The following is a 25118-nucleotide window of genomic DNA, read 5'->3' as shown; positions in this document are numbered from 1 at the left end:
AGTTTTAGAAATATCTATCTTTATGTATTTTCTAAGAATTTAACTCTAAAACACTATAAATTACTCCAGTTTTGCTTTGTTGGCATCCTGCCCAGACAAGTAACATTCTTATTTTCCATTGTGAAGTACATCACTCTTTCAATACACTGCCGTTTGCTTTCAAAGCTGATAATTTTCTGCATGCATGTGCATGGATTAGTTGCATTTTGTTTTAAGAAGAGAAATGTGTCTTCTAGGATCTTGTTCTGTTGAATTTTGTGAAAGTCTTCTTATGCTGGCTAATGCATTTTTTTAAACCTTTTTTATAGCATCTGTAAAAACGCTAAAGGGTATGTGTGAAAATTTTTATAAGTATTCAAAGCCCAAAAAAATTCGAGTATGTGTTGGAACATGGAATGTCAATGGTGGGAAGCAATTTCGAAGCATTGCATTTAAAAATCAAACACTCACTGACTGGCTTCTAGATGCACCAAAGTTAGCTGGTATCCATGAATTCCAAGGTAGGGTATATATTCTCTTGATTTGCTTGAAACCTTTTGATCATTAGAAATAAAAATTGGGATACAAGGTCTTGATTATAAAGATAATTGTGAAGAACAAATAGCATTTTTTTAATACTTAAATGCAGATCGAAGAAGCAAACCTATTGACATATTTGCCATTGGATTTGAAGAAATGGTTGAGTTGAATGCAGGAAACATTGTGAATGCAAGGTAAGTAGTATCATTATATACAAATATTGTTCATCTGGTACAAGTATAAAGTTACAAGTTTTACAATATTACATTACATCTTAGGAAAATTATAGCATTTTATAACACCTGTGATTAATTTAATTTAAATAACTTTGGTAGAGGCAACTGGTACAGTGACAATCTTCCAAAAGACGTGTACTTTTCCCCCCCCAAAAAATGGAAAGCAGTGACCACTAGGCCAAATCCAATATGCTCTCACCGATCGAAATAGTCAATACAAGTACATATCTAGAATTGTACCCTCACCAGCCCTAAGACTTTGTTTCTTCCTATAATGCTGTTGAGGCAGTTTTATCCCAGAAAAATTATTCTTCTTTCAGAGTTTTTGTACATTCCCACTTCTGGGACAGCAGCTCCTAATATGAGCATGTGGAACCCTCTTTCAAAGCACTGTCAGAGGGGGTGCGAGGACACTAGGCAGGACGTATGTCAGATGCTCTATTTTATACAAGAAAGCACATTCCTTCAGCCTGGCTGTTTCTTCACCACGGCAGAGAGCAGAAGGGACTCTTGGTCATGTCCTGGGCTATTCATAGTTTGCATTTAGCTATTTTATTTCTTGTATATAGTTTTCCTAGTGTAGGTTAGTAGGGAATTATATTTTTCCAAGTTCTTTGAGTTCTCCCCAGCACTGGGACTATGGTCGTCAGCATGGACTCTAAAAAGAGTTTTAAGAAGTGCACGTTATGCCCACCTTCAATCCCAGAATCAGCTGCACATGTTCATTGCCTTGGATAGTCACACTCTATTGCATGATAGGTTGATGAGTAAAATTAGAACTGGGATTGATAGCAGCCATCACCACCCTCGACAACAGCCTGTTCTCTTATAGAATCATAGACTATCAGGGTTGGAAGGGACCTCAGGAGGTCCTCTACCCCAACCCCCTGCTCAAAGTAGGACCAATCCCCAGATGGATTTTTGCCCCAAATCCCTAAATGGCCCCCTCAAGGATTGAACTCACAGCCCTGGGTTTAGCAGGCCAGTGTTCAAACCACTGAGCTATTCCTCCCTCTAGGTCTTCCAATGAATTGGAAGAAATTCCTCTTTGACTCACTCTGAGGATAATGTTTCTTGGTGTAATGCTGGCCTTATCACAAGCCAAAGCATTCCTTCTGGAAACTGATTCCTCTGCATCCAGCAGGCCCGTGTCATTCTGAAAAGGTTTCCAAAGCAGACCATTTGCTTCTTTCGAAGCCTCCTGGAGCTAGTGGCATTGACACATGTCATTTCTATCACCAGCTGCATGTGAGACTTCTGCAGCATTGGGTAACTCAACTCCATGCCCCAAATAGAGACAGGCTGGAAAGGAGGCTCCACTGTCTTGATGCAAGTGCTGTTGCGGTTGAACTGGTGGGAGTTCAGGGACGGTGTTCTCTGAGGATTGTCTTCCTTTTTCCACCTGTGATTCTAGATTAGGTGAAGCAGATAAAGTTTGAAGGACCCTCTGCCTGTTCCTTGAAAGTCCATCAAACAACTATATCTGCATGCCACCAGCATGTTAAAAGGAACATTGAGTTTCTCACCCTTACAGCTGTCAGATTCTTAAGGGAACTTGTTAGTTGCCTTTCCTCCTACAAAGGAATCTTCCACTTCTTGGGACTAGAATCTACTTCTAACGAGGCGATGGAGCCTCCCAAGAACAACTTTCCTTGAAGACAGCTTTCATTTGTTGCCATTACCTCAGCAAGGAGAGTTAGTGAGCTAAGAGCTCTAATGGCCAGTCTACTGTATGTAGTAGTCTACAAAGATGAAGTGGTATCTTCCCTTCACTTTTTCAAAGTTCTTCCCATCCTGTGTTCTTCCTTAGACTCCATTCACAGCTTTTACCCTGAGAACACAAAATCCTTTGGAAAGTCAAACAGGTTACTTTCAGCAGATGAGGAAAGATGCGACGGAGAATTTACCTCAATCCAGAAACTGTTCTAGTGAATTAGGAAGCACATAAGCTCTTTTACAATATAACTAGAGTGCTAGTGCCTGCAGGATTAAGGGTCCACTGCATATGGCAACTGCTGCCTCCAGGGCTTTTTTAGGCATCTTCCAACATTGGAGGTTGGTAGGGCAGCAACTTGGAGTTTAGTATATACCTTCAACATGTATTATTCCACAGATTTGACATCACGCTCCAGTGCCCATTTTGGGATAGTGGTGCTACAGTCCATATTTCACTAAGAACTCCTTGCCCACTGTTCATCAGAGAGTGCACAGCCTAGAAGTTAAAAAAAAAAAAAAAAAAAAAAAAAAAAAAAAAAATTATTTACCAGTTACCAGTAACTGCTGCTCTTTGAGAGCTGCCTCTGTGCATTCGCATTTCCTGCCCATCTTCATCTCTAGCTTGGAGTTCTACAAGTCATCACTACTTGTGGTTCAGGAGAAGGAACTGAGGCAGTTTAGGGGTGGGATGTGAGTGACTAGGGTATCTGATTTAAGATGCCATGCAAGAGTGATTGTGCCCTCCTCAATGGACATGGCTTTAAAAGAGGGTTCCGTATGATCTCTTCTAGAAGCATTATAATCTCTATTTCTGTTCAGTTGGCTACTACAGCATTGGGTTTGTGTTGCATCTGGAATGAGAGCCAAGGTTTTTGGTTGCATAAAGAAAATGCTTTCCAGTCATTGCCTTGAGGGGGGAAAGCAGTTAAACTGAAGTAAATGGAGTAACCGCACATTTACAGTGGTGTAGCTGAGTTCAGAATCGGACATGATGCTCTGTACTCACTGTTGCAAATTGTTAGGCAGTGATTACCCAGTACAATTTCTGTGTCTGGGATTTGTTTGATCCTTTCTTGGACCATTTGGTTGCTGACAAATAAAAAGAGAGCGACGTCATTATGCAGGTCCAGAATGTGCCTTATCATTATTTTTAGGCAATGTGAGATGTATTTGATACAGTAACTCCTCACTTAAAGTCGTCCTGGTTAACATTGTTTTGTTATGTTGTTGATCAATTAAAGAACATGCTCATTTAAAGTTATGCAATGCTCCCTTATAATGTTGTTTGGCAATTGCCTGCTTTGTCCACTGCTTGCAGAAAGAGTAGCCCATTGGAGCTAGCTGGTGGGGGGCTTGGAACCACGGTGGCCTACTGGACTTGCACTTTGCCTCCCCCTCATTCTGTACAAAATGTAGCTGCAAATGTCATCCACTTTGTTCACCACTGTAACCATGTCTAATCAGTATTCAAATCCCTTCATTATTTCCCACATCAAATTACATTTCTTGTCCTGCCCTTTAAGACCATTGACAATCTCTCTTTTGCCTACTTCATTGTTTTATACAATATCCTTTAAATGCAACACACTGTAGATATGTAGGTGTCTTTTTTTTTTTTTTTTTTTTAAACTGCTTTTTTATCACACTGGTAGCACAACCAATCAGAAGCTGTGGGCTGCTGAACTGCAGAAGACCATCTCAAGAGATAACAAATATGTGCTGCTGGCTTCTGAGCAATTGGTGGGCGTCTGTCTCTTTGTATTCATCAGACCCCAGCATGCTCCTTTTATCAGGTCAGTGAGCAGACAACTATACTAAAATTGGTATGCTTGCCAGACTGTTTTATGCTGCAAAATAAAACCCAACACAAGTGGTTTGCAAAGTGTGTGTATGGCTTGACACCAGCACTTAAGAAAAGCTGTTGCATTTCCAGTTAAAAGTAGTTGCTTAAATGCTGTAATCTTAAATTTGGAAATCTTGTACCTTGCCTGTAAGACTTGGAAAGCATCCATATATCCATGCCTTATCTGCTCAAAAAACAGTTGATGTCTTTAAAACACTGTATTGCAATGCGATGATCATATTACTGATGATGAAATGATGTAAACATCCAACACCCTGTCATTATTTTGTACTTCTCCAGTTTCATTCAGTGACCGTTAGAGCCCTTTTTGAATGTCACTAATGGCTGCTAAATTTTGTCATTGATTTAAGGTTTAATAGTAAACTTTTACATTATTTTTTAGGGATGTTGCTGTTGATACTGTAAAGACTGGTATGGGAGGAGCTACTGGCAATAAAGGTGCAGTAGCAATTCGAATGTTGTTTCATACGTCCAGTCTTTGCTTTGTCTGTAGTCACTTTGCTGCAGGGCAATCACAAGTCAAAGAGAGAAACGAAGACTACATAGAAATAGCCCGAAAACTCAGTTTCCCAATGGTAAGCAACAATGCTGTTCAGATTCCATAATAAAAGAAAAATCCTTAAGGCCATTAGGGCAGCTGCTGAGAGTGTGTGATACTTCAATTTTTAAAATGAGTCTAACAAAGATAATCTGCTAACAATCCAAGAGCGTTACTCCTAAAACTTAAGCATGGTGTACTCTGCCTTACATCCTACAGAAATTTTAAACATAAAGTAAATATTTGGAAATTTGAACAAATTGAAAAAATGTTTTGTTGAATTCTAAGCTGTGGAAAAACAAAACAAAAAAAAATCCAAGCAGTGATCACTAATTATAGTTTAGATTTATAACTGTGCCTACTACTTAGTATTAATATCATGCCCAAATTAGCCTTCGCTAGTTTTCTGTGGCATTGTTTGAAGAGAGGGTTCCTTCCCCTTCAGCTTTCTCCTATTTCAGCCCTATGAGATGGTCATGTTTCATTTTCTCTACAAGATGCTCAAACATGTATTGTCTCCACTGACAATTTCCAAGACCTGAATCAGGTTGTCTTAAATTGAAAGCAGACTAGATTGGCAAATTATATAAAGAGAGTGGGGAAAAATCAAACTCCAAAAAGAGAGGTACAAAAGACTCCCCTAGTTAATTATTTGCTAGATTGGCCCCTGGCTTTGTTACAAAATATTGTTTGACACCTAACGATCTTTCATCGCTGAAAAGTCTACAATCTACCCTGAACAGCAAAGCTGCCTTTCTCTCAGCATATCATCTTAATATGCCAAATGATCCCAGGGAAGTGGCTCTTTGTTCTTCTTAAAAACCCTTTTGTGAGGCAGAGTTCAGGTTTCTCATTATAGCACCTTTTGAAACCAGAGCAGAATGATCAAATCTGTTAAAATCCGGTTCAGATAACTCTTGCATAAATATGACTGTCATCTCGTGAAATATTTTTTTCTTTCATTAATGTTCTGCACATGAGACTGTGTGTCTGGTTATCATATGGCTCCATCCAGATGATTAGTATCCACAAATGTGTATTTCACCCACCCCACCAGAAAACACATATGCAGCTAGAAATTACATTGATTTTTAAGATTGAAAAGGCTCATAAAGTATTACTCACGCATCTAAATGTAGATTTCTGTCACATGGTTGTTTTTAATTTCAATGTGTATTTATTTTTCAGGGAAGGCTCCTCTTTTCCCATGACTATATATTTTGGTGCGGCGATTTTAATTATCGTATAGATCTTCCTAATGAGGAAGTGAAGGAGTTAATTCGCCAGCAGAATTGGGATTCCCTTATTACAGGAGATCAACTTGTCAACCAGAAAAATGCTGGACAGGTAACTGTTTAGAAAATGTTGCATTTAAGAGACCTTTATTTTTCATACTGTAACTCTTATTAAAGCCACTTCATGGTGGGGTACTTGTGCAAGATTGTTTCTGCATTGCATTGTTAACTTGTCACTTTTGTCCAGTCACCAGTCTGGAATAGGGTGGAGTGGAAAAACAATCAGTAGGATGTTTGTATCAATTGTTCTGAAAAAATAGTTAGTAGTGCAACTACAATGACTAGCTTTGAGAATGAGATTTTTGATGTCCCTTATAAAAGAGAAACTTCATTGTCATCCAGTGAATAGTGTTTGGAGCATATTAAAGAGAAAACAGTAAAGGTTATCAAATGTAGTTGTCACAGCACTGGATTTTTAAAAGAGAGCATAGTAAAGACTTTTTTTTGGTAACACCACTTGTCACATTCAAATTATGTTAATAGAATGAATATATTTGCTATCACCTACTTAGTAACGAGCAAATAGACACTGATAGCAGCTTCAAATCAAAACATGCCTTTATTTAGGAACAAAAAGATTTTAGGGAGTTTATTGTAGCAAGGCTTCTGACATCAACTTTTTTTAGCATGTCATAGTTAAATGGACACTGGCAATGTAAAAATCATACTCCTGTGTGAAAGTGTTTTATCCCAATTGTTAAAGTATCAATGCATACTATAGTTGAAACATTAGAGACAAATATTTTTTCTATTTTTTTAGTTTATTTTGTGTGCTTGGCAACACTGTATTTATAAGTAGTTTCTCCTTTACCGGAGTTAGCTTTCCCTTATTTGTGTAGGTCTTTCACACAGCAACAGTGGAGAGAGAAACATTTTATAAAGGAATATTATAAAAACAAAAATCCTCAGGGAAATTTAAAGGTATGCAAAGTAGCAGAAACTATTTAAATTAGGCTTTGTTTTGTTTTTTTAAATTAACTAGATTTCAAGTTGATTGTGTCCCTTCAAAACAAGAAAAGCAGGCAAATGCTGTATTTATGAGGTCAGCCTTTGGCTAGGGGATCAAAGTTAGATACATATCTCAGGGTTCCTTTAATTTTATTGAGATTGCCAAACGCAAAACCAAGTTCAAAGTAGCAGTTGACTCAGAGTTCTTGCTTATGTAGCATACATTTCACCAGTGAAGAAAGCTTCTCTGCCTTTTAGGGAAGCAGACTAATTGGTCTTACTTGTTATTGGGGAGAATTTGAAAAGTGCCTAAGAGATTTAGTGATGTTTAATAGGACCTATGCTCCTAAATTCTATAGGCACTCTTGACAGATTTCGCAGAATTCTCAGAATTTCTCATATTTTTGTGCTTTGATCAATAATACAACAGCATTATCTTCTTTTGCACTTATTGTACTTCTGCTCTTCCATGTCTCTTCCCTTTAGACATTTTTAAGACATTTTTGTTTTTAGTAACTTGTTGGGAGACATTGATGGGATGCATCTTCTGTCCAGGCAAGCACCTCTGATGTAAACATTTCTGCTTAGAAATATAGATGTTGCTATAGTGGAATAGACCAATCTATGTAGATCAGTGTCTAGTCCTAGTATTTGTTCATACAGCGCCAGCAAAGTGCAACACAAGGATGTGATTTGTAGAATGCGCTAGCATGTTGTGTTCTAATTGTCCCATATAGACCCTGCTGGCACACTCTTTAAAACAGAGGTCTCAAACTCAAATGACCATGAGGGCCGCATGAGGACTAGTGCATTGGCCCGAGGGCCGCATCACTGACACCCACCCCTTGCTGCCCTCGCCCCTGCCCCCACTCCACCCCTTCCATGAGGCCCCTTCCCTGCCCCCAGGGGGTACTGGAGGGGTGCAGGGTGTGATGGGGGCTCAGGGCAGGGAGTTGAGGTGCAGGGTACAGCAGGGGGCTCAGGGCAGGGAATTGGGGTGAGGGGTGCTGCAGGGGGTTGGGGTGCAGGGTGTGGCAGGGGGCTCAGGGCAGGGGGNGTGAGGGGTGCAGCAGGGGGTTGGGGTGCAGGGTGTGGCAGGGGGCTCAGGGCAGGGGGTTGGGGTGTGGGAGGATGTGGCAGGGGGCTCCGAACAGGGGGGTGTGGAGTGTGGGTTCCGGCCCGGCGCCGCTTACCTAGAGCGGCTCCGGGGTGGCAGCACTGAACACCGTGACCAGGGCAGGCTCCCTGCCTGCCTGTCCGCCTTGGTCCCGCTCAGTTGCTTCCTGGTGCGGAGCAGAGCGGGAGTCCTGGGGGGGGCAGGGGGGGCACCATGTGCTGCTCTTGCTCCTCCAGGTACCTCCCCCAAAGCTCCCATTGGCCACGGTTCCCCGTTCCCGGCCAATGGGAGCTGCGGGGGGCAGTGCCTGGAAGCGAGAGCATGGAGCCCTCTGCTGTTTTCCCCCCACCCCCGTCCGGGGCTGCAGGGACGTAGTTCCAGCTGCTTCAGGGAGTGGTGCGGGGCTCGCGGCGCCACAGGGTAGGCGGGAGGGTGTGGGGAGCTTGGCGGGCTGTACGAAAGAACCCCGCAGGCCGCATGCAGCCCACATGTTTGAGACCCCTGCTCTAAAAGGTACCTAGTTCACGCTGAGGTAGTTCTATTTCATACCAGACTACATTACTGCAAACTACATACCTTTTTAGACAGTGCCAGCAGAGTCTACATGGGGAATTAGGGCGCAGCACATTAGTGGCTTTACGAATCACACCCCTCTGGTATGCTTTGCTGTGCCATATAGACAAATGCTTAGACAATGGCTGATGCAGGATGCATTCAAAAGTTAGAATATGAAGATGGATTCACATTCTTCTGAGAGACACGCTTGGGCTCATGTTTTTCCTACTGCTGAAAGAAGACAGAATTTTGATTAGTTTCAGGAAGTTTTCCACAATGATTTCCCATTTTTGTCTTTTAATATAACTCAGAATGTCTTTGTTTATGCAGATCTTTAGGGGATTTTTAGAGGGAAAGATAACTTTTGCACCTACATACAAATATGACTTGTTTTCTGATGACTATGACACCAGTGAAAAATGTCGCACACCAGCATGGACAGATCGGATTCTTTGGAGAAGAAGAAAATGGCCATTTGACAGATCAGGTTTGAGAGTTTACATAAGTTTAATTCAATATGAAATTAAATTACTTATAGTAGCTTTCCAGCAGTATTCATAATTCCTAAAATATTTCAGGATTACTACTGAATTCACAACAGAAAAAAGTAATTGTTCATTTTGTTAGATCGTTTCAACAAGAAAGTATACATAGCCCTCGCTCTTCTTTACATGCCTGCCTTTGTTTTTTGTGTGTACTGTTCTAATGTTGCATGGCAGTAGCCAGAGTTCAACTCAGTAGCCAGAGTTCATTTGTGTAAAGTAAAAGAGCCTCCAATTTTCCCCATCCTGTTTTCAGTTTGGTTTAATATCTAGATTTTTTTTTTTTTTTTAAGCCTGTCCATGCGGTCACTCTTGTTTTTTGTTTTCTTTTATGCTTATTATAGCTGAAGACCTGGATCTTCTGAATGCTAGTTTTCAGGATGAAAGTAATATCCTTTACACATGGAATCCTGGTACTTTATTGCACTATGGAAGAGCAGAGCTGAAAACGTCTGATCATAGGTTTAAACTTTACTTTCTGTATTACTCTTTAGCCATCTAAAATGTAATGCTTTTGCTTTATTATTGTGTTCCTCAGGCACTCTGATGTTTTCTAACTTTTCATATATATGTATGTATATTTCTTTAAGGCCTGTTGTTGCATTGATTGACATAGATATATTTGAAGTTGAGGCAGAAGAGAGACAGAAAATTTATAAGGAGGTGATTGCTGTGCAGGGACCGCCTGATGGTACTGTAATGGTTTCCATCAAAAGCTCTTCACCAGAAGAAAACTATTTTGATGATAACTTGATTGATGAACTTCTTCAGAAGTTTGCAGCCTATGGTGAAGTTATACTTATAAGGTTAGAACACTTCTATTTACCATTTAACCAATACTCTTTATTATTATTTATCAACTTTCTAAACTGACTTTCTTAGGATGCATTTGTGTTCTTATTTACTTCATTGTTTGAATTTAGACTTTTTCTCAATTCTATCTGTTTAAATTGTGGCCAATGATGAGAGCAATCAATATTAGTGGTTTTTTTTTATAAAGTGTCTTATTCCATTCTCCATCCAGAATGGGTGAAAAAAATTGTAAAGCAAAAAATTGGTAGTGGGTTCTATTTTTTACCCCTCCCTTAAACTCAATTTCAAAATATTAACCTTTTGGAAACTAATTTGGTATCTGGCCAGTGGAGGGTGGGCCATATCATGACTTGGGAGCGGAATTTAAATATGCGCCTAGATAGGTTCTGTGCAGGAAAACTTCCCAGCAGCCAAGGGGAAATAGATGGGGACATTGGTGTGCATAGAAGGATCTAAGAAAGGAGAAAAGAGCTCTTGCTGAGTGGCATGGAAGAAGGAATAGAGATTTGTGGTGATTTCATTGCATTATGCTAAGAACAATTCCATTCATCTTCAGTGTTCAAAGGGTTGAAAAGATACAATTTTAAAATAGGATCTAGCAAAAGTCAATAATTTGACACTGAGGACAAATATGGTGAAAACTGATAAGCAACTAAGTCCATCTGTAGTCTCTGGGACAAGTGGCAGATGATAAAAACATCAATTCTTACGAAACTGAATATAAAGGGAAATAGAAGATACAGAGTAGAAAAAAATCAGTTTGTAATTTTAATCTTGTTAAATAATGAGTCCTCAAACAGGTCAGTTTGACTTCAAGTGGCATCTTGACACAAACCTGAAATGAAGAAGGAAACCAAAATCATGGCTGTTGACAGGGAAGTGAGACTTAAAAGATCTAGAGGAGTCCCTATTTCTGACTCTTCTCTTGTCTTCTGTTTTTTGCTTTCTCCTTTTCGTTTCTATCCACTGCCCACTGGTGGAGGGTGGATTTGTCATGTTCCCTGCTCAGTTATCTGTTGGCTACCTGGATGCATCTTTGGTGGCAACTAATTTATCAATAGCCAGAGAAGCTGTCCAGCTTAGTAGTAATGGTTTATCAATGGGGACAGCTGAAAGGGAAATTCATGAGCCTTACATAACCTAGTCTTATGGTCATTTCCTTTTGTAGCCTTACCATGTATATATTGATCTGAATACATCAGTGAACGAGGACAGACACGGATGGATTTTAAGCAGGAGGCTGCAACTTTATTAATCTCAACGCTGGGAAAGGTTGCTACTCACCCTGTCACCCATACTTTCACATACCAGAAAAATTTAAGTGATTCTAAAGCAGTGGTTCTCAAAGCCGGTCCGCTGCTTGTTCAGGGAAACCCCTGGCAGACCAGGCCGGTTTGTTTACCTGCTGCATCCGCAGGTTCGGCCGATCGCAGCTCCCACTGGCTGCAGTTCACCGCTCCAGGCCAATGGGGGCTGCAGGAAACGGCGCGGGCCGAGAGGTGTGCTGGCCGCAAAGGCTAGGAGGAAGCCTGCCAGCCCTGCTGCGCGGTGCCATCAACCAGAGAGTCAATGGCCTGGTCAGCAGTGCTGACCAGAGCCATCAGGATCCCTTTTCTACTGGGTGTTCCTATCAAAAACCAGACACCTGGTCACCCTAGTCCCCATTGAAATCATGTGGAGTAGCTTGTAGGACCAGCGCTGTAATCAGATCCTGCAAGGTGCTGAGAGCCCTTCCATTAATCCAGTAGGAGGAGTGGAAGGAATTCAACACCTTGCAAGTTCAAGCCCTCATGCCCTCCCTTCTTTCTTATAGGGTCTTATTTGTTCTTATATGGCATAAAGCCCAAGATATATGTAAGGAAAAGGCTTTGATGATTAGATAGTAAAACCAAACTTTATATATAAAAATAAAGCAAAGAAAATTGCATCTAATATACTGTACTCATACAGACAGATATGATTTGACATATGCCACAATATGATTTAACTTTGAGTACTTTAGGCAGATATCTAATAATGTGCCACAGCAGTGTTTCCTAAGAGGGAAATAAAAATTGTACTGTATAATTTTCATTTGTACTGTCTTTTGTCTTCTGGTTTAAAGTAATAACAGATTATGGAAACTATGAACCAAATAAATAGGCTTATTTTTAAAATGGAAAATTTTAATTTATTTTTGCCTTGATTTTTTTTATTGCTTTATTTATGAAGGTTTATAAGATAGTCAATAGATGATAGATAATAAAGTAGTTCAATCATATTTTCTCATTTCAACATTATCTGTCAATGTACTTTGAAGGTTTGTAGAAGACAAAATGTGGGTAACGTTTTTGGAAGGAAGCTCCGCTTTGAGTGCTCTGGATCTGAATGGTACTGAGGTAAAGTACAAATTACTGAAATTATCTGTAGTTTGCTAAATTGTAATTCTTTAAGCACTGTGTGGTTTTCAGGTTTTCTAGATAAATGTCTCTTAGCAGATTAACACTCAGCATGTAGATTTGTAACATACGCTCTCCTTTTGAATTTTATTTCATTATCACTCAGCAATTTAACTATGGTAAACTGCATTTTGCAAATAAGCAGCATTAGCAGGAGAACAACTTGTTAATGTGCAACTTCTGCCAAGCATTTATGTACTTCAATCCCATTTACTTCTATGGGATTCAAGTACATACTTTATGCTTTGCTTAATAGATATGAACTTAAGCCCGGCTTTAGGTTCTTTGCTGAACTGGAACCTTAGTGTAAATATGGGGCCATATTTAGTCCTAGCAGAAGCAGGCAGAACTCATTTGAAGTCATTGTTACCCGTGTTTAGTAATTTAAGCTGCTATACCAGTTGTAAAAGTGCCTATATCTAAGTAGATCCAAGGCCAAATGGATGAGGTTCTTTGGCTTGTGTATGGAGGAGATCAGACTAGATCAGGGGTGGGGCAAACTATGGCCCACGGGACCGTCCTGCCCGGCCCCCGAGCTCCTGGCCCGGGAGGCTAGCCCCCGGCTCCTTCCTTGCTGTCCCCTCTCCCCCCGCAGCCTCAGCTCGCTCGCTGCGCCACCGGCGCAATGCTCTGGGCGGCGGGGCTGTGAGCTCCTGGGGCAGTGAGCTCCTGGGGCAGCGCAGTTGCAGAGCCCGGCCTGACCCGGTGCTCTGTGCTGCGTGGTGGCAGCGGTGGTGGAGGCAACGTGGCCCAGTTCCAGCCGAGCGGCGTGGCCATAGCAACACCAGCTACCAGTGCTCCAGTCAACGCGGTAAGGGGGCAGGGAGCAGGGGGGGTTGGATAGAGGGCAGGGTAGTCCAGGGTGGTTGTCGGGCGGAGACGGGGTTGAATGGGGGCAGGGGTCCCGCGGGACAGTCAGGAAGGATGGGTGGGGGTTGGATGGGGTGGCAGGCGGCAGTCAGGCAGGGGTTCCGGGGGCGGTCAGGGGACAGGGAGCGGGGGTGTGTGGATGGGGCAGGGGTCCCGGGGGAGGGGCAGATAGGAGGGGGGCTGGGCCACGGGCCCTCCATACAATTTACGAAAACCAATACAACTCTCAGGCCAAAAAGTTTGCCCACCCCTGGACTAGATGATCATAATTATCTCTCTGGCCTTAAAATCTATGATAACTTCACTTCTATTAATATTTATTTTTCTGCAAATTAGTTCACTTTTTTATAGTTCTAAGGATGCAAAAAAATGAGGGGTGTTTTTTACTGGTTTGATACTTTTCTTTTGATTATTTGCTTAAAAAACAAATGTAAGTGTCCTGAGACTACAGTGTGTGGACTAGGCTCTCATTTTTATGGTAGAGTATATTAATCCAAAATTTAGCACTTCTGTGCATAGGTGCTGGAACTAGGAGTTTGGGCAGTGCTGCAGCACCCCCGGTTTGAAGTGGTTTCCATTATATACAGGGTTCACAGTTTGAACAGGCTCTCAGCAATCCTGACCCTATTAAAGTTGTTGGGAATTTTGCCATTGATTTCACTGGGACGAGGATTTCATCTGTGGTACATAGTAACTTCTATTCAGATTTGGAATTGGCTAGATCCCTAATAAGACTTTGATCTTGTAATCTGATTTTCACAGGTAGACTCTTACAACTTTGAAGTCACTGAGGCTCCACACAGGGAGTAGGAGTTCAATTCATGGGTCAGATTGCAGGATTGAATCCTAACATTATATCAGTCCATATTACAGAATCATCACGATTTGCTTAGCTCATAATTAAGGCTGACTGTCATGAGAAAAAAAGGGAAAATAATTCTTTTGTTAGAGTGAAGAATGCAAAAGTCATACTTCAATTTTTTTAAAATGCAGACAATAGTTTTACATTTATTTTTAATTAGAAAAGTATTAAATAGTTGTAATTAATAGTTAAAAAGCAAGCGAAGATGTGAAAATGTCAAAAAAAGAAACAAATCGGTCAAAACTCTTGGAACACACTTGCTGTGTAATAGGAAGATTAGAATGAAAAAGATCATGCCTTTTCATAAAAAGCCCCAAAAATCATTGTTTTGTCACAGAAATCCTGAAAAATGTAGAGGCTTGTGCATCATAATCTGTATAGCAGAATGTGCTTTTTGTGTTTCTGTATTTTTTTTTTTTTATTTAGATCCCTGATTTTTAGTGCTTAGTTGTTAATTTTTGTACTTGGAGTATGTCTTTTTTTATCATGTGGAAATTCAGCTTTTAGGAAGGATCATAAACATTAACTTGAAAAACTCAGACTGGATCAGAAGTTTGGAAGAGGAGATGAATCTAGAGAAGATGGTTGGATTGCCTTCATCGACCAGTTCCACTTTGCTTTGTGAAGATGCTGAGGTTTCTGCAGACTATGATATGGAAGGTCTGAATCAAATTAACTTCTTTCCATCCTAGATATATTACTTAATTAAATTGTTTAAGAGATGTATAGATTTATTTTAACTTTATGCCAAACACTCCAAAGGTGATCAATTTAAAAATCAGAGACTCTCCAGCAACGTATGCATAGCTTGCACAGTAATGTTAGTTTTGGTTTCAGTTTGCACTATATCTGTGCTAGTGGCTTTGATTAATTTGCCACCATTTTTTTTTCTAGATTTGCTGGGTATTGTTCAGAGGCGTAGGAGGAACGGGGAATAAAAGCTGAGGTTTTCAAAGGGTTTTAATTAGGACTGTCGAATAATCACAGTTAACTCATGCGATTAACGCCAAAAAATTAATTGAGATTAAAAAATTACTCATGATTAATCACAGTGTTAAACAATAGAATACCAATTGAAATTTATTAAATACTTTTGGCTGTCTTTCTACATTTTCAGATATATTGATTTCTATTACAACACACAATACAAAGTGCACAGTGCTCATTTTATATTGTTGTTTTTATTACAAATATTTCCACCGTAAAAATGATAAACAAAAGAAATAGTATTTTTCAGTTCACCTCATATAAGTACTCTAGTGCAGTCTCTTTATCGTGAAAGTGTAACTTACAAATGTAGATTTTTTTTTTGTTTGTTACTTAAGTATACTCAAAAACAAAACAATGTAAAACTTTACAAGTCCACTCAGTCCTACTTCTTGTTCAGCCAATCGCTAAAACAAACAAGTTTGTTTACATTTATGGGAAATACTGCTGCCTGCTTCTTATTTACAATGTCACCTAAAAGTGACAACAGGTGTTCGCAAGGCACTTTTGTAGCTGGCGTTGCAAGGTATTTATGTGCCAGATATGCTAAACCTTCGTATGTCCCTTCATCCTTTGGCCACCATATCAGAGGACATGCTGATGATGCTCATTTAAAAAAAAAATGTATTAAATTTGTGACTCAACTCCTTGGGGGAGAATTGTATGTCTCCTGTTCTGTTTTATCCGCATTCTGCCATAGATTTCATGTTGTACGTCTTGGATGATGACCCAGCGTGTTCATTTTAAGAAGACTTTCACAGCAGATTTGACAAAACACAAAGAAGGTACCAATGTCGGATTTCTAAAAATAGCTACAACACTCAACCCAAGGTTTAAGAATCTGAAGTGCCTTCCAAAACCTGAGAGGGACGAGATGTAGAGCATGCTTTCAGAAGTCTTAAAAGAGCAACACTAGGATGCAGAAACTACAGAACCCGAACCACCAAAAAAGAAAATCAACCTTCTGCTGGTGGCATCTGACTCAGATGATGAAAATGAACATGCATCGGTACACTCTGCTTTGGATTGTTATCAAGCAGAACCCATGTACTCGAATGGTGGTTGAAGCAAGAAGGGACATATGAATCTTTAGCACATCTGGCACATAAATATCTTGCAACACCAGCTACAATGGTGCCATGCGAACACCTGTTCTCACTTTCAGGTGACATTGTAAACAAGACGTGGGCAGCATTATCTCCTGCAAATTGTAACCAAACTTGTTTGTCTGAGCAATTGGCTGAAGTAGAACTGAGTGTACTTGTAGGCTCTAAAGTTTTACGTCGTTTTATTTTTGAATGCAGTTATTTTTTGTACATAATTCTACATTTTTACGCTCAACTTTCATGATAGAGATTGCACGACAGTACTTGTATTAGAGGAATTGAAAAATATTATTTTTTACAGTGCAAATATTTGTAATAAAAATAACTTGAGTACTGTATACTTTGTATTCTGTGTTGTAATTTAAATCAATATATTTGAAAATGTAGAAAACATCCAAAAATATTTAAATAAATGGTATTCTGTTATTTAACAATGCAATTAATCACAATTAATGTTTTTAATCGCTTGGCAGCCCTAGTTTTAATGAAATTAGGCTTCCAACTCCCATTGAAAGGCAATGAGTGGGGCACCTAACTCTCTTAATTTACTTTGAAAATACCAGATAAAATGACCAGAGTGAATTTAGGTATGTAAAGTGGCTGATTTTATACCTTGATCAAAAGAGGAAAAATGTTGACTCTTACTGATAGAAGGAAATTAGGTTCCTTTGATTTTAAAGCAGTTACCCTTGTTATCAGCATCCTCCATAAGAGGTTTGATAGTTTACAGAATGGCCTTTTCTTTTCATTGCGGGAAGATTTCATCATCTGTATTCATATTCCCTAACTGACTGTGAGTTGTATTCTCTGGCTGCAGTTTGTTTATTTGACAACTCAAAGTTGTTAATACAGCTTTTTGTTTATCATGGTCAATGAAGAGATTTTACCAGAGAATTGGATGAGTCTTGAACAGTAGAACTGAGTTGATCTCCATTTTTCTTTCGTTAATTGGTCTGTTCGTTTTTTAGACTCTCTCTCAATTTCAATACCGTATTTTTTCTTTCCAGACCTTTGAAGTAATTTAATAGATTCTACTGTCTTTGTGGATTTATATCATTACTGGTTTCCTAAACAAAGATCTATTCTGTTGCTTGGCCCACAGAGTTTAGACACTGGAGCTACGGGGGGTGGGTGGGTACTGTTTAAGTATTAATACAAAGAAGAATACATTTCTGCAGCCCAGTGTCTCCAACAATTCTGATAAGTAAGGGATATTGCCTTCATTGGCAGTTTCTAGAGATATTTCAGAGCTGCAGCAGAGCTTGTGCTGGCCATGCTCCCTTCTCCGGATTGCTGCCAGATATTCTCGCTTTGGCTGGCTTAGAACAGGCGGGGCATAATTCGCCCTCCAAAGAACCTGTAAAAGCTGCCTTCCATATGGAACACTATGATTTAGCCTGGTGTTTGCGAGATAGCCCTGTCACACAGGGTGTGAGTGGGATTCTGGCAGGGAGGCATTTGCTGTAGTATATCACATGGTACTGTGCCCAAACCATTTACAGCTTTTATTGATTAAAAATGCCATCTTAAATTCCACCCGGAAATTAATGAAGAGCAAGTGCAGATCTCCTAGTACTGGTATGAGTTCTTTGCATGAAGCACTGCTTTGTAAATAGACAGCTGTGTTCTACACTATTTAAGCTTCCTAATTACTGTAAAGTTCTATGTAGAACATACTATTGAAAAGATTCATACACTTTATTAAAAAAAAAAAAGTTTAATAAGACCTCAGACACCTGTTGCAATGTCCCACAGAGACATGAAGGCACTTCAAAGTCTCTCCTAAATGATGGAAGGAGTGCAGGGACCTCTGTTATCTAGCAGTATCTTCAGAAAGAAAAATCATAGCTATATAATTATTTTACTTATCTTTGAGGTATGACTAATATATCTGGTGAAAATATTTCCCAGAACTCAGCAAGCTTTTCTCATTCCCAACTTGGATTTTTCTCATTCCCAGCTCACTTGATATATTTTTCTGAGTAGGAATTATTTATTTGTTTTGGGACATGGGCTCCTATTTTTAGGAACCTTTGGACTATAGAATTACTTATTCCCCAGTTAGATATGTTTCACAATTGGCTTCTGGGTCCTTTAAGTACATACCTAATTAAAATGTTTACTGAAGAAATCTTTATTTGTATTTTATGAGCAGAACCTGCTCTTCTCTGATGGCCATCTGAAAGGATAGGCTTTGTACAAAATCAAGATTTTTAGATACTGTGATTTTCCTTTTGTACTTGGCATTTTCAATATGCACAGAGTTTGAGTATTTCCAGCTGCTCTGGGTATGCCTACATTCTTCATATGAATGGTTGTATCGTATAAGAATCATGTAGAAAGGATCTTTCAGTAGTTAGTTGATTCTTTGAAACGTAGGATTTTGATGATTTCATTATGAAAAGTAGACATCACAATAAATGACTTCCATGCCTGGAGTCAGTGTGGATGGGACAAAAATTTGTAGATCCCTTTACTTTATATGCTTTTTTCTGTTTTTCTAGGTGATATTGATGACTATAGTACTGAAGTGGAAGAAATTTTTCCTCAACATCTACAGCCTGGTACAAGTTCTGGTCTTGGAACCTCACCAGGCTCTTCACCTCGTTCCAGTCCCTGCCAATCACCCACGTTGTCAGATGGACCGCTACCCACCCTTCCAGTTAGACCAAGTCGAGCACCTACAAGAACTCCTGGACCACCTATATCCTCACAAAGTATGTATCATATTACATAAGTCAGACAACTATATCTCATTCTAGTTACCTACAACTTGACCTTGAAGAATATAGTAAATATTAAACTAGTTAGTAGGTATTTTATCAGGGTTACATATATTCAAGGTCAAGTTGTAGGTAACTAGAATAAGTGAAGTAATCTGTTTTATACCTCCAGTGAAGAACTCTGTGACATGGTGTATCAGTATAATCCTCATTTATTTTAACCACACTGATTAGATAAACGTTTCTCAAATGTGGCCACAGCCTCCTGGCTGTTATTGAGGTGGACAGCAAAGCAGTGGCTCCTCCCCTGGGGCTGCCTGCAGGGGTCCCCTAGCCACAGGGTTTTAGACTCCATCCCTGGACTCACACCCCCCACCACCACCACCACCATCACCTCAACCCCCGCTGTCTCCTCCAGACCCCATCACCCCTGGCCCTCATTCCTCCTTTCCCACCTCCTCATCCAGGGCTTAATTTGTCCCCCAGCATGCCAAGGCTGAGTAAGTCTGCTGTGAAAAGTGATATTAACAAATATCACTTTTCACAGTAGCAGATTTACTAACTACCAATCTTTTTAAAAAAAAAAAAAAAAAAACATGCAAAGTACCTTATTTTTTTTCTATTCTTTTTACGTCCAGTAAAGAATAGAGACAACTGTACATTATTTTTATTATTGAGTCTGCAAAAAACCATACATAAATAAATTACAATGATCTGGACATGTATATGTGCATATTTATTTGTTTTTCCTAAAGTTAATTAAGTGTGTTAGGAAAAATTCTCAGAGCGGCCACCAGCAAGAGTTGGGGGTAGCACTCTGAGGCCACCAAAAGATATGTTGAGAACCCCTGGATTAGATACATCTCATTTCAGTGAAAAGTGAATTTGTACCATTATGATACAAGGCAAGATTGTTGCATGACTTAACTTCAACTGGTAGGAGAAGGAGCTTTGTGTATATGATTTTCAGTTTAAACAGCTTTATCTTAGTGATAAGAATGGGAATAGGGAACTGTAATGATATTTTGGCACTTTAAAAAACATTGCCACACAAATTCATTTTTAAACTGTTTGTTTGTGTCACTGTAATGGGAAGTACTTTTTTACAGTGATCATGCTTATCTGACAGAATACCCTCCAAATTGCCTTTAAAATTTCCCTTTCTCCAAGGAAATAAGCAAATAAAGAAAGCCTGGGTTGAAATAGAATGGAAATGTATTTGATGTACTGTGATTTATAAGAACCCTTAAGGTACCCAGAAAACACGTAATGGTCAAACTTTTTGTCAGATATCATTCCTAATCAACCTGTGAATTAATTCACACTCTCACCAAAGTCCATTTCTCTTATTCTTGCTTCCCAGAAACTTCGATGCCACATGACAATGCAACACGATCACAGTGTGTGTATCCATAGTTGGTGGTATTGACAGAAACCTTTACAAAAAACTTTCAATAGAAAATCTTTAGCGCTTTTTTTTTTTAACAAGGTCATTAAATATGTGCTGATTTTCTTGATCAGGTTCTCCAGTTGATTTTCAACCAATTATACAACAGAAAGAGTCTACTCAGAGCTTAGAGCCTAAACGTCTTCCTCCCCCTCGCCCAGTGGCACCACCTACACGGCCTGCTCCACCACAGAGACCACCCCCACCATCAGGTAATGCAGTGATGTATACCACACAATGGGCAATCTTTTGATGTACAGTTTTAGTTAAGTCTGTGTGATTTTATTTATTTATTTGGCCAGTTGCCTTACTGACCTTTTCTTTACAAAATATATTAGATCCGTTTAACTAATTTTAAAAAATGGAATTTTTCAGCTAGATTTTACATATCACAGCTACTTTTTATGATTACTTTTTAATACACAGTTGTGCTAATTATTTCGAGTAAGGAATATCGGCTTCCAATGGATGTTTGTATTTAACATTTTCATTATCTATGGCATTTTAATGTTTCTTTAAAAACTAATTCTTAATATTTTGATTTCACTAATTTAATTCAAATGTTAATGATATTCCTGTTAACTTTTGAGTAAGTACAGATTGCATATATATGTTTAATATAGTAAAGTTAATCACTTTAGGGAAAAGTATATTTAGATAAATTGGAAGTATAAGTAGTGGAGCATTAAGAGAAACTGGATGTTGAGAGAGCATATATGAGCCATGTAACAACTAATCAAAGTGACTCTTGATGTTTGTAACTTTCTCATTCTTTTTTCTCCCCTTCTTTATACTAATGCTTTTTCTTTAATGCTGCGTACATTTCTTATATACTATAAGGGGGTAGGAGTCCTGCACCTGCTAGAAAAGAATTTGGAGGTAATAATATAATTGTGTTTTCAAACATGACTAATAAATAGCAAAACATCTATGGCTATTAATATAACAATATATTTATCCTGAGAATATTTAATCTGATGCTTCCCAAAGGCAGAAGTTGATATATGTGTTGTGGCATATATTCAGTTACTTTAAAAAAATAATTCTTTTTAAAAAGCAATATATCTTTTTCTTTTCTGAGCCCTTAAACTCTATCCTCTCTCTAGAATTACAGTTTAATCTTAGGAGTCAGTAAGTTCTGGACAGCAGCTACTACTACTCGATGTGTAAATAAGGAGCATGACAATATTTTTTCAACAGTTATTTACATGCTATAGTCATGTCAGTTAAAATTGGTCCTGACCTTCATAATTTAAACGTAGTCAGTATGCGCAACACACTTTTTAAAAATATAAAGCTGTCTTAACTTCAGACCAGATGTTTTTTCTCCATGAGGAGCATGGTAAAAAGGATGATTGTGGTTAACTGATAGTCATTCAGGTAGGTAGTAACATTTCACAGATTAAGACTAGTTCATCCACAATACCTTCTCTTGTGGTTTTAAGGTAGAAAAATCAGTAGAGAAAATTGTTTAGTTTTATATTATTTAAAAAAGGTTACTGTAAAAAACAAAGTTAAATGGAAATTAGAAGGAACAGTCACAAGAGTGAAATGCATGCAAATTGCATGAAAACTTTTTTAAAAACACCATTATAGAGAGACAAACTAAAAAAGGGAAAGGAGGAGGAAAAAAAGTACAAGGGCCAAAAAAAGGCACCATGGCTAAATAACAGACTGAAAGAGGCAGAGAGAGAGAGACAAAAAAAATCTTTTAAAAATTGGAAGTCAGGTCTTACTGAGGAAAATAGAAGGGAGTAAGTATAAACTCTTGCAAGCCAAGTGTAAAAAAGGATAATTAGGGAGGCCAAAAAAGAATTTGAAGAGTAACTAGCAAAAGACACAAAAATTAACAACAAAATATTTTTAAGTACATCAGATGCAAGAAGCCTGCCAAACAATCAGTGGAGCCACTGGATGATCAAGGTGCTAAAGGAGCACTTAAGGTAGCGAAGCCTTTGCGGAGAAGCTATATGAATTCTTTGCATCGGTCTTCACTGCAGAGGGATTGGGGGAGATTCCCACACCTGAGCCATTCTTTTTTGGTAACAAAAAGGGAACTGTCACAGATTGAGGTGTCAATAGAGGAGGTTTTGGTACAAATTGATAAATTAAACAGTAATAAGTCACCAGGATCAGATGGTATTCATCCAAGAGTTCTGAAGGAACTAAAATATGAAATTGCAGCGCTACTAACTAATTGTCGCTTAAATCAGTCTCTGTACCAGATGACTGGAGGATAGCTTATGTAATGCCGATTTTTAAAAAAGGCTCCAGAGGTAATCCTGGCAGTTACATGCCAGTAAGCCTAACTTCAGTGCCAAGTAAATTGGTGGAAACTGTGGTAAAGAACAGAAATATCAGACACGTAAATGAACACGATATGTTGCGGGGCGGGAAGGGCGGGGGAGAGTCAACATGGCTTTTGTAAATGGAAATCATGCCTCACCAATCTATTAAAATTCTTTGAGGGTGTCAAAAAGCATGTGGATAAGGATGATTAAGTGGACTTAGAATTCAGAAACTTGAAGTATGTCTCTGACAAGGTCCCTCATCTAAGGCTCTTAAGCAAAGTAAGCAATCCTGGGATAAAAAGGGAGGTCCTCTCATGGATCTGTAACTGGTTAAAAGATAGGAAGCAAAGGGTAGGAATAAATGGTCAACTTTCACAGTGTAGAGAGGTAAATAGTGGGGTCCCCAGTACTCTGTATTGGGACAAGTGCTGTTCAATATATTTATAAATGATCTGGAAAAATGGGTAAACAATGAGGTAGCAAAGTTTGCAGATGATACAAAATTACTCAAGATAGTTCGGTCCAAAGCAGACTGTGAAAAATTACAAAGGGATCTCACTAACCAGCATGACTGGGCTAACAAAATGGTAGATGGAATTCAGTATTGATAAATCCAAAGTAATGCACATGGGGAAAACACAACTATACATATAAAATGATGAGGTCTAAATTAGCTGTTACCACTAAAAAAAGAGATCTTGGAGTCATTTTGGATAGTTCTCTGAGAACATCTGCTCAATGTGCAGCGGCAGTCAAAAAAGCTAACAGTGTTGGGAATCATTAGGAAAGAGATAATAAAACAGCAAATATCATAATGCCACTACATAAATCCATGGTACACCCACAACCTTGAATACTATGTGTAGTTTTGGTCACCCCATTTGAAAAAAATATATATATTAGAGTTGGAAAAGGTACAGAGAAAGGCATCCATATGAGCTTCCATATGAGGAGAAATTAAGAAGACTGGAACAGTTCAATTTAGAAAAGAGACGACGAAGAGGGGATATGATAGAGATCTATAAAATCATGGTGTGGAGAAAGCAAATAAGGAAGTGTTATTTACCTCTTCACATAACACAAGAACCAGGGTCACCCAATGAAATGAATAGGCAGCAGGTTTAAAACAAACAAAAAGAAATATTTCTTCACACAATGCACATTCAGCCTGTGGAACTCATTGCCAGGGGCTGTTGTGAAGGCCAAAAATGTAACTGGTTTCAGAAAAGAATTAGACACGTTAATGGGGGCTAGATCCATCATGCCTAATAGGCAGGACGGTCAGGGATGCAACCCCGTGCTCTGCATGTCACTAGCCTCTGACTACCAGAAGTTGGGATTGAGCGAGCGAGAGGGATGGATCACTTGATAATTGCTCTGTTCTGTTCATTCCCTCTGAAGCATCTGACACTGGCCACTGTTGGAAGACCGGATACTGGGCTAGATGGACTATTGGTCTGACACATTATAACCATTCTTATGTTCTTATGAAGATAGCTACTTAAACTTGACTTCAGAACTTCAGGTATAAAATAACTGAATTGGAAGGTAATTCTGGGTATTCATATATGCGTGAACATACTATGTGTGTCACTCATTTTTAAATTTCCCGTTACTTCCACAAGAGATTCTTGAGTGAGAGTTAGTTAACATGTACCTGCTTGCAAGAAGGCACATGTTCCAGAAAAATAAAACTGCAGACTTTTGGTGAGTCTTACAAAACAGGATAAATGTTGTACACAGTACATAAGTTAACAACTCATATTTTCATTGTATTGAGCCATAGATGTACGTAGCACTTAAATACATTTGAGTGGGGAGGACAAGGAAGCATTTCTGTGGCAGTTTGATTTATTTTATTTTTTTTAAATGGCAGCTGTTTGAAACTTTTCCTGGATTTGGAATGTTAGAATAAATAATGGGGAAATGGATTATTGAACAGGTGGAGGTGGCTAAAGGCATATTAAAATTGCATGTGGCTGTGCAATTCATCACATGGCTATAACTTGTATATGCACACAATTAACTTCTGTGTGTGTGTTTACAGATCTATTATTCACAATTATCTCTACATGTATATTTTAAGTTAGAACATTGTAGAACACAAACCCTTTCACTCAATTTCTCAAGTTTAGATAGGTATAAGAAAGTGTGTTTATGGTGCATCAGTCAAGCTGTCAAAATCCAGATTTGCCAGCATTTGGTAATCTGTAGTTTAAGATGAACCATTTTGGTTTTAGTTAAAATAATT

General features: G+C 38.9%; 1 protein-coding gene across 11 annotated transcripts in view; it reads left to right on the top strand.

Moving 5' to 3' along the window:
• SYNJ1 (synaptojanin 1) overlaps nt 1–25118 on the top strand; it is a 116539-nt gene that overhangs the window by 65177 nt on the left and 26244 nt on the right. For 7 of the 11 annotated variants that reach the window (XR_004648497.1, XM_034793806.1, XM_034793796.1 and 4 more), the window contains exons 14-26: nt 309–500; nt 629–713; nt 4124–4264; nt 4718–4910; nt 6062–6220; nt 9119–9275; nt 9675–9792; nt 9921–10136; nt 12443–12521; nt 14814–14973; nt 18911–19123; nt 20651–20788; nt 21417–21455. Coding sequence is in view for 10 of the 11 variants with exons in the window: in XM_034793806.1 (XP_034649697.1) it covers nt 309–500; nt 629–713; nt 4124–4264; nt 4718–4910; nt 6062–6220; nt 9119–9275; nt 9675–9792; nt 9921–10136; nt 12443–12521; nt 14814–14973; nt 18911–19123; nt 20651–20788; nt 21417–21455 (1890 nt within the window). In the remaining variant the exon portion in view is untranslated. The remainder of the gene's footprint in view (nt 1–308; nt 501–628; nt 714–4123; nt 4265–4717; nt 4911–6061; nt 6221–9118; nt 9276–9674; nt 9793–9920; nt 10137–12442; nt 12522–14813; nt 14974–18910; nt 19124–20650; nt 20789–21416; nt 21456–25118) is intronic. The other 4 variants (XM_034793826.1, XM_034793815.1, XM_034793835.1 and 1 more) reach the window with 1 other exon arrangement.

This window comes from Trachemys scripta, chromosome 1, assembly GCF_013100865.1.
Source record: "Trachemys scripta elegans isolate TJP31775 chromosome 1, CAS_Tse_1.0, whole genome shotgun sequence".
NCBI lineage: Eukaryota > Metazoa > Chordata > Testudines > Emydidae > Trachemys > Trachemys scripta.
The sequence above is the reverse complement of the archived record's forward strand: the minus strand, read 5'-3'. Positions and strand labels throughout refer to the sequence as shown.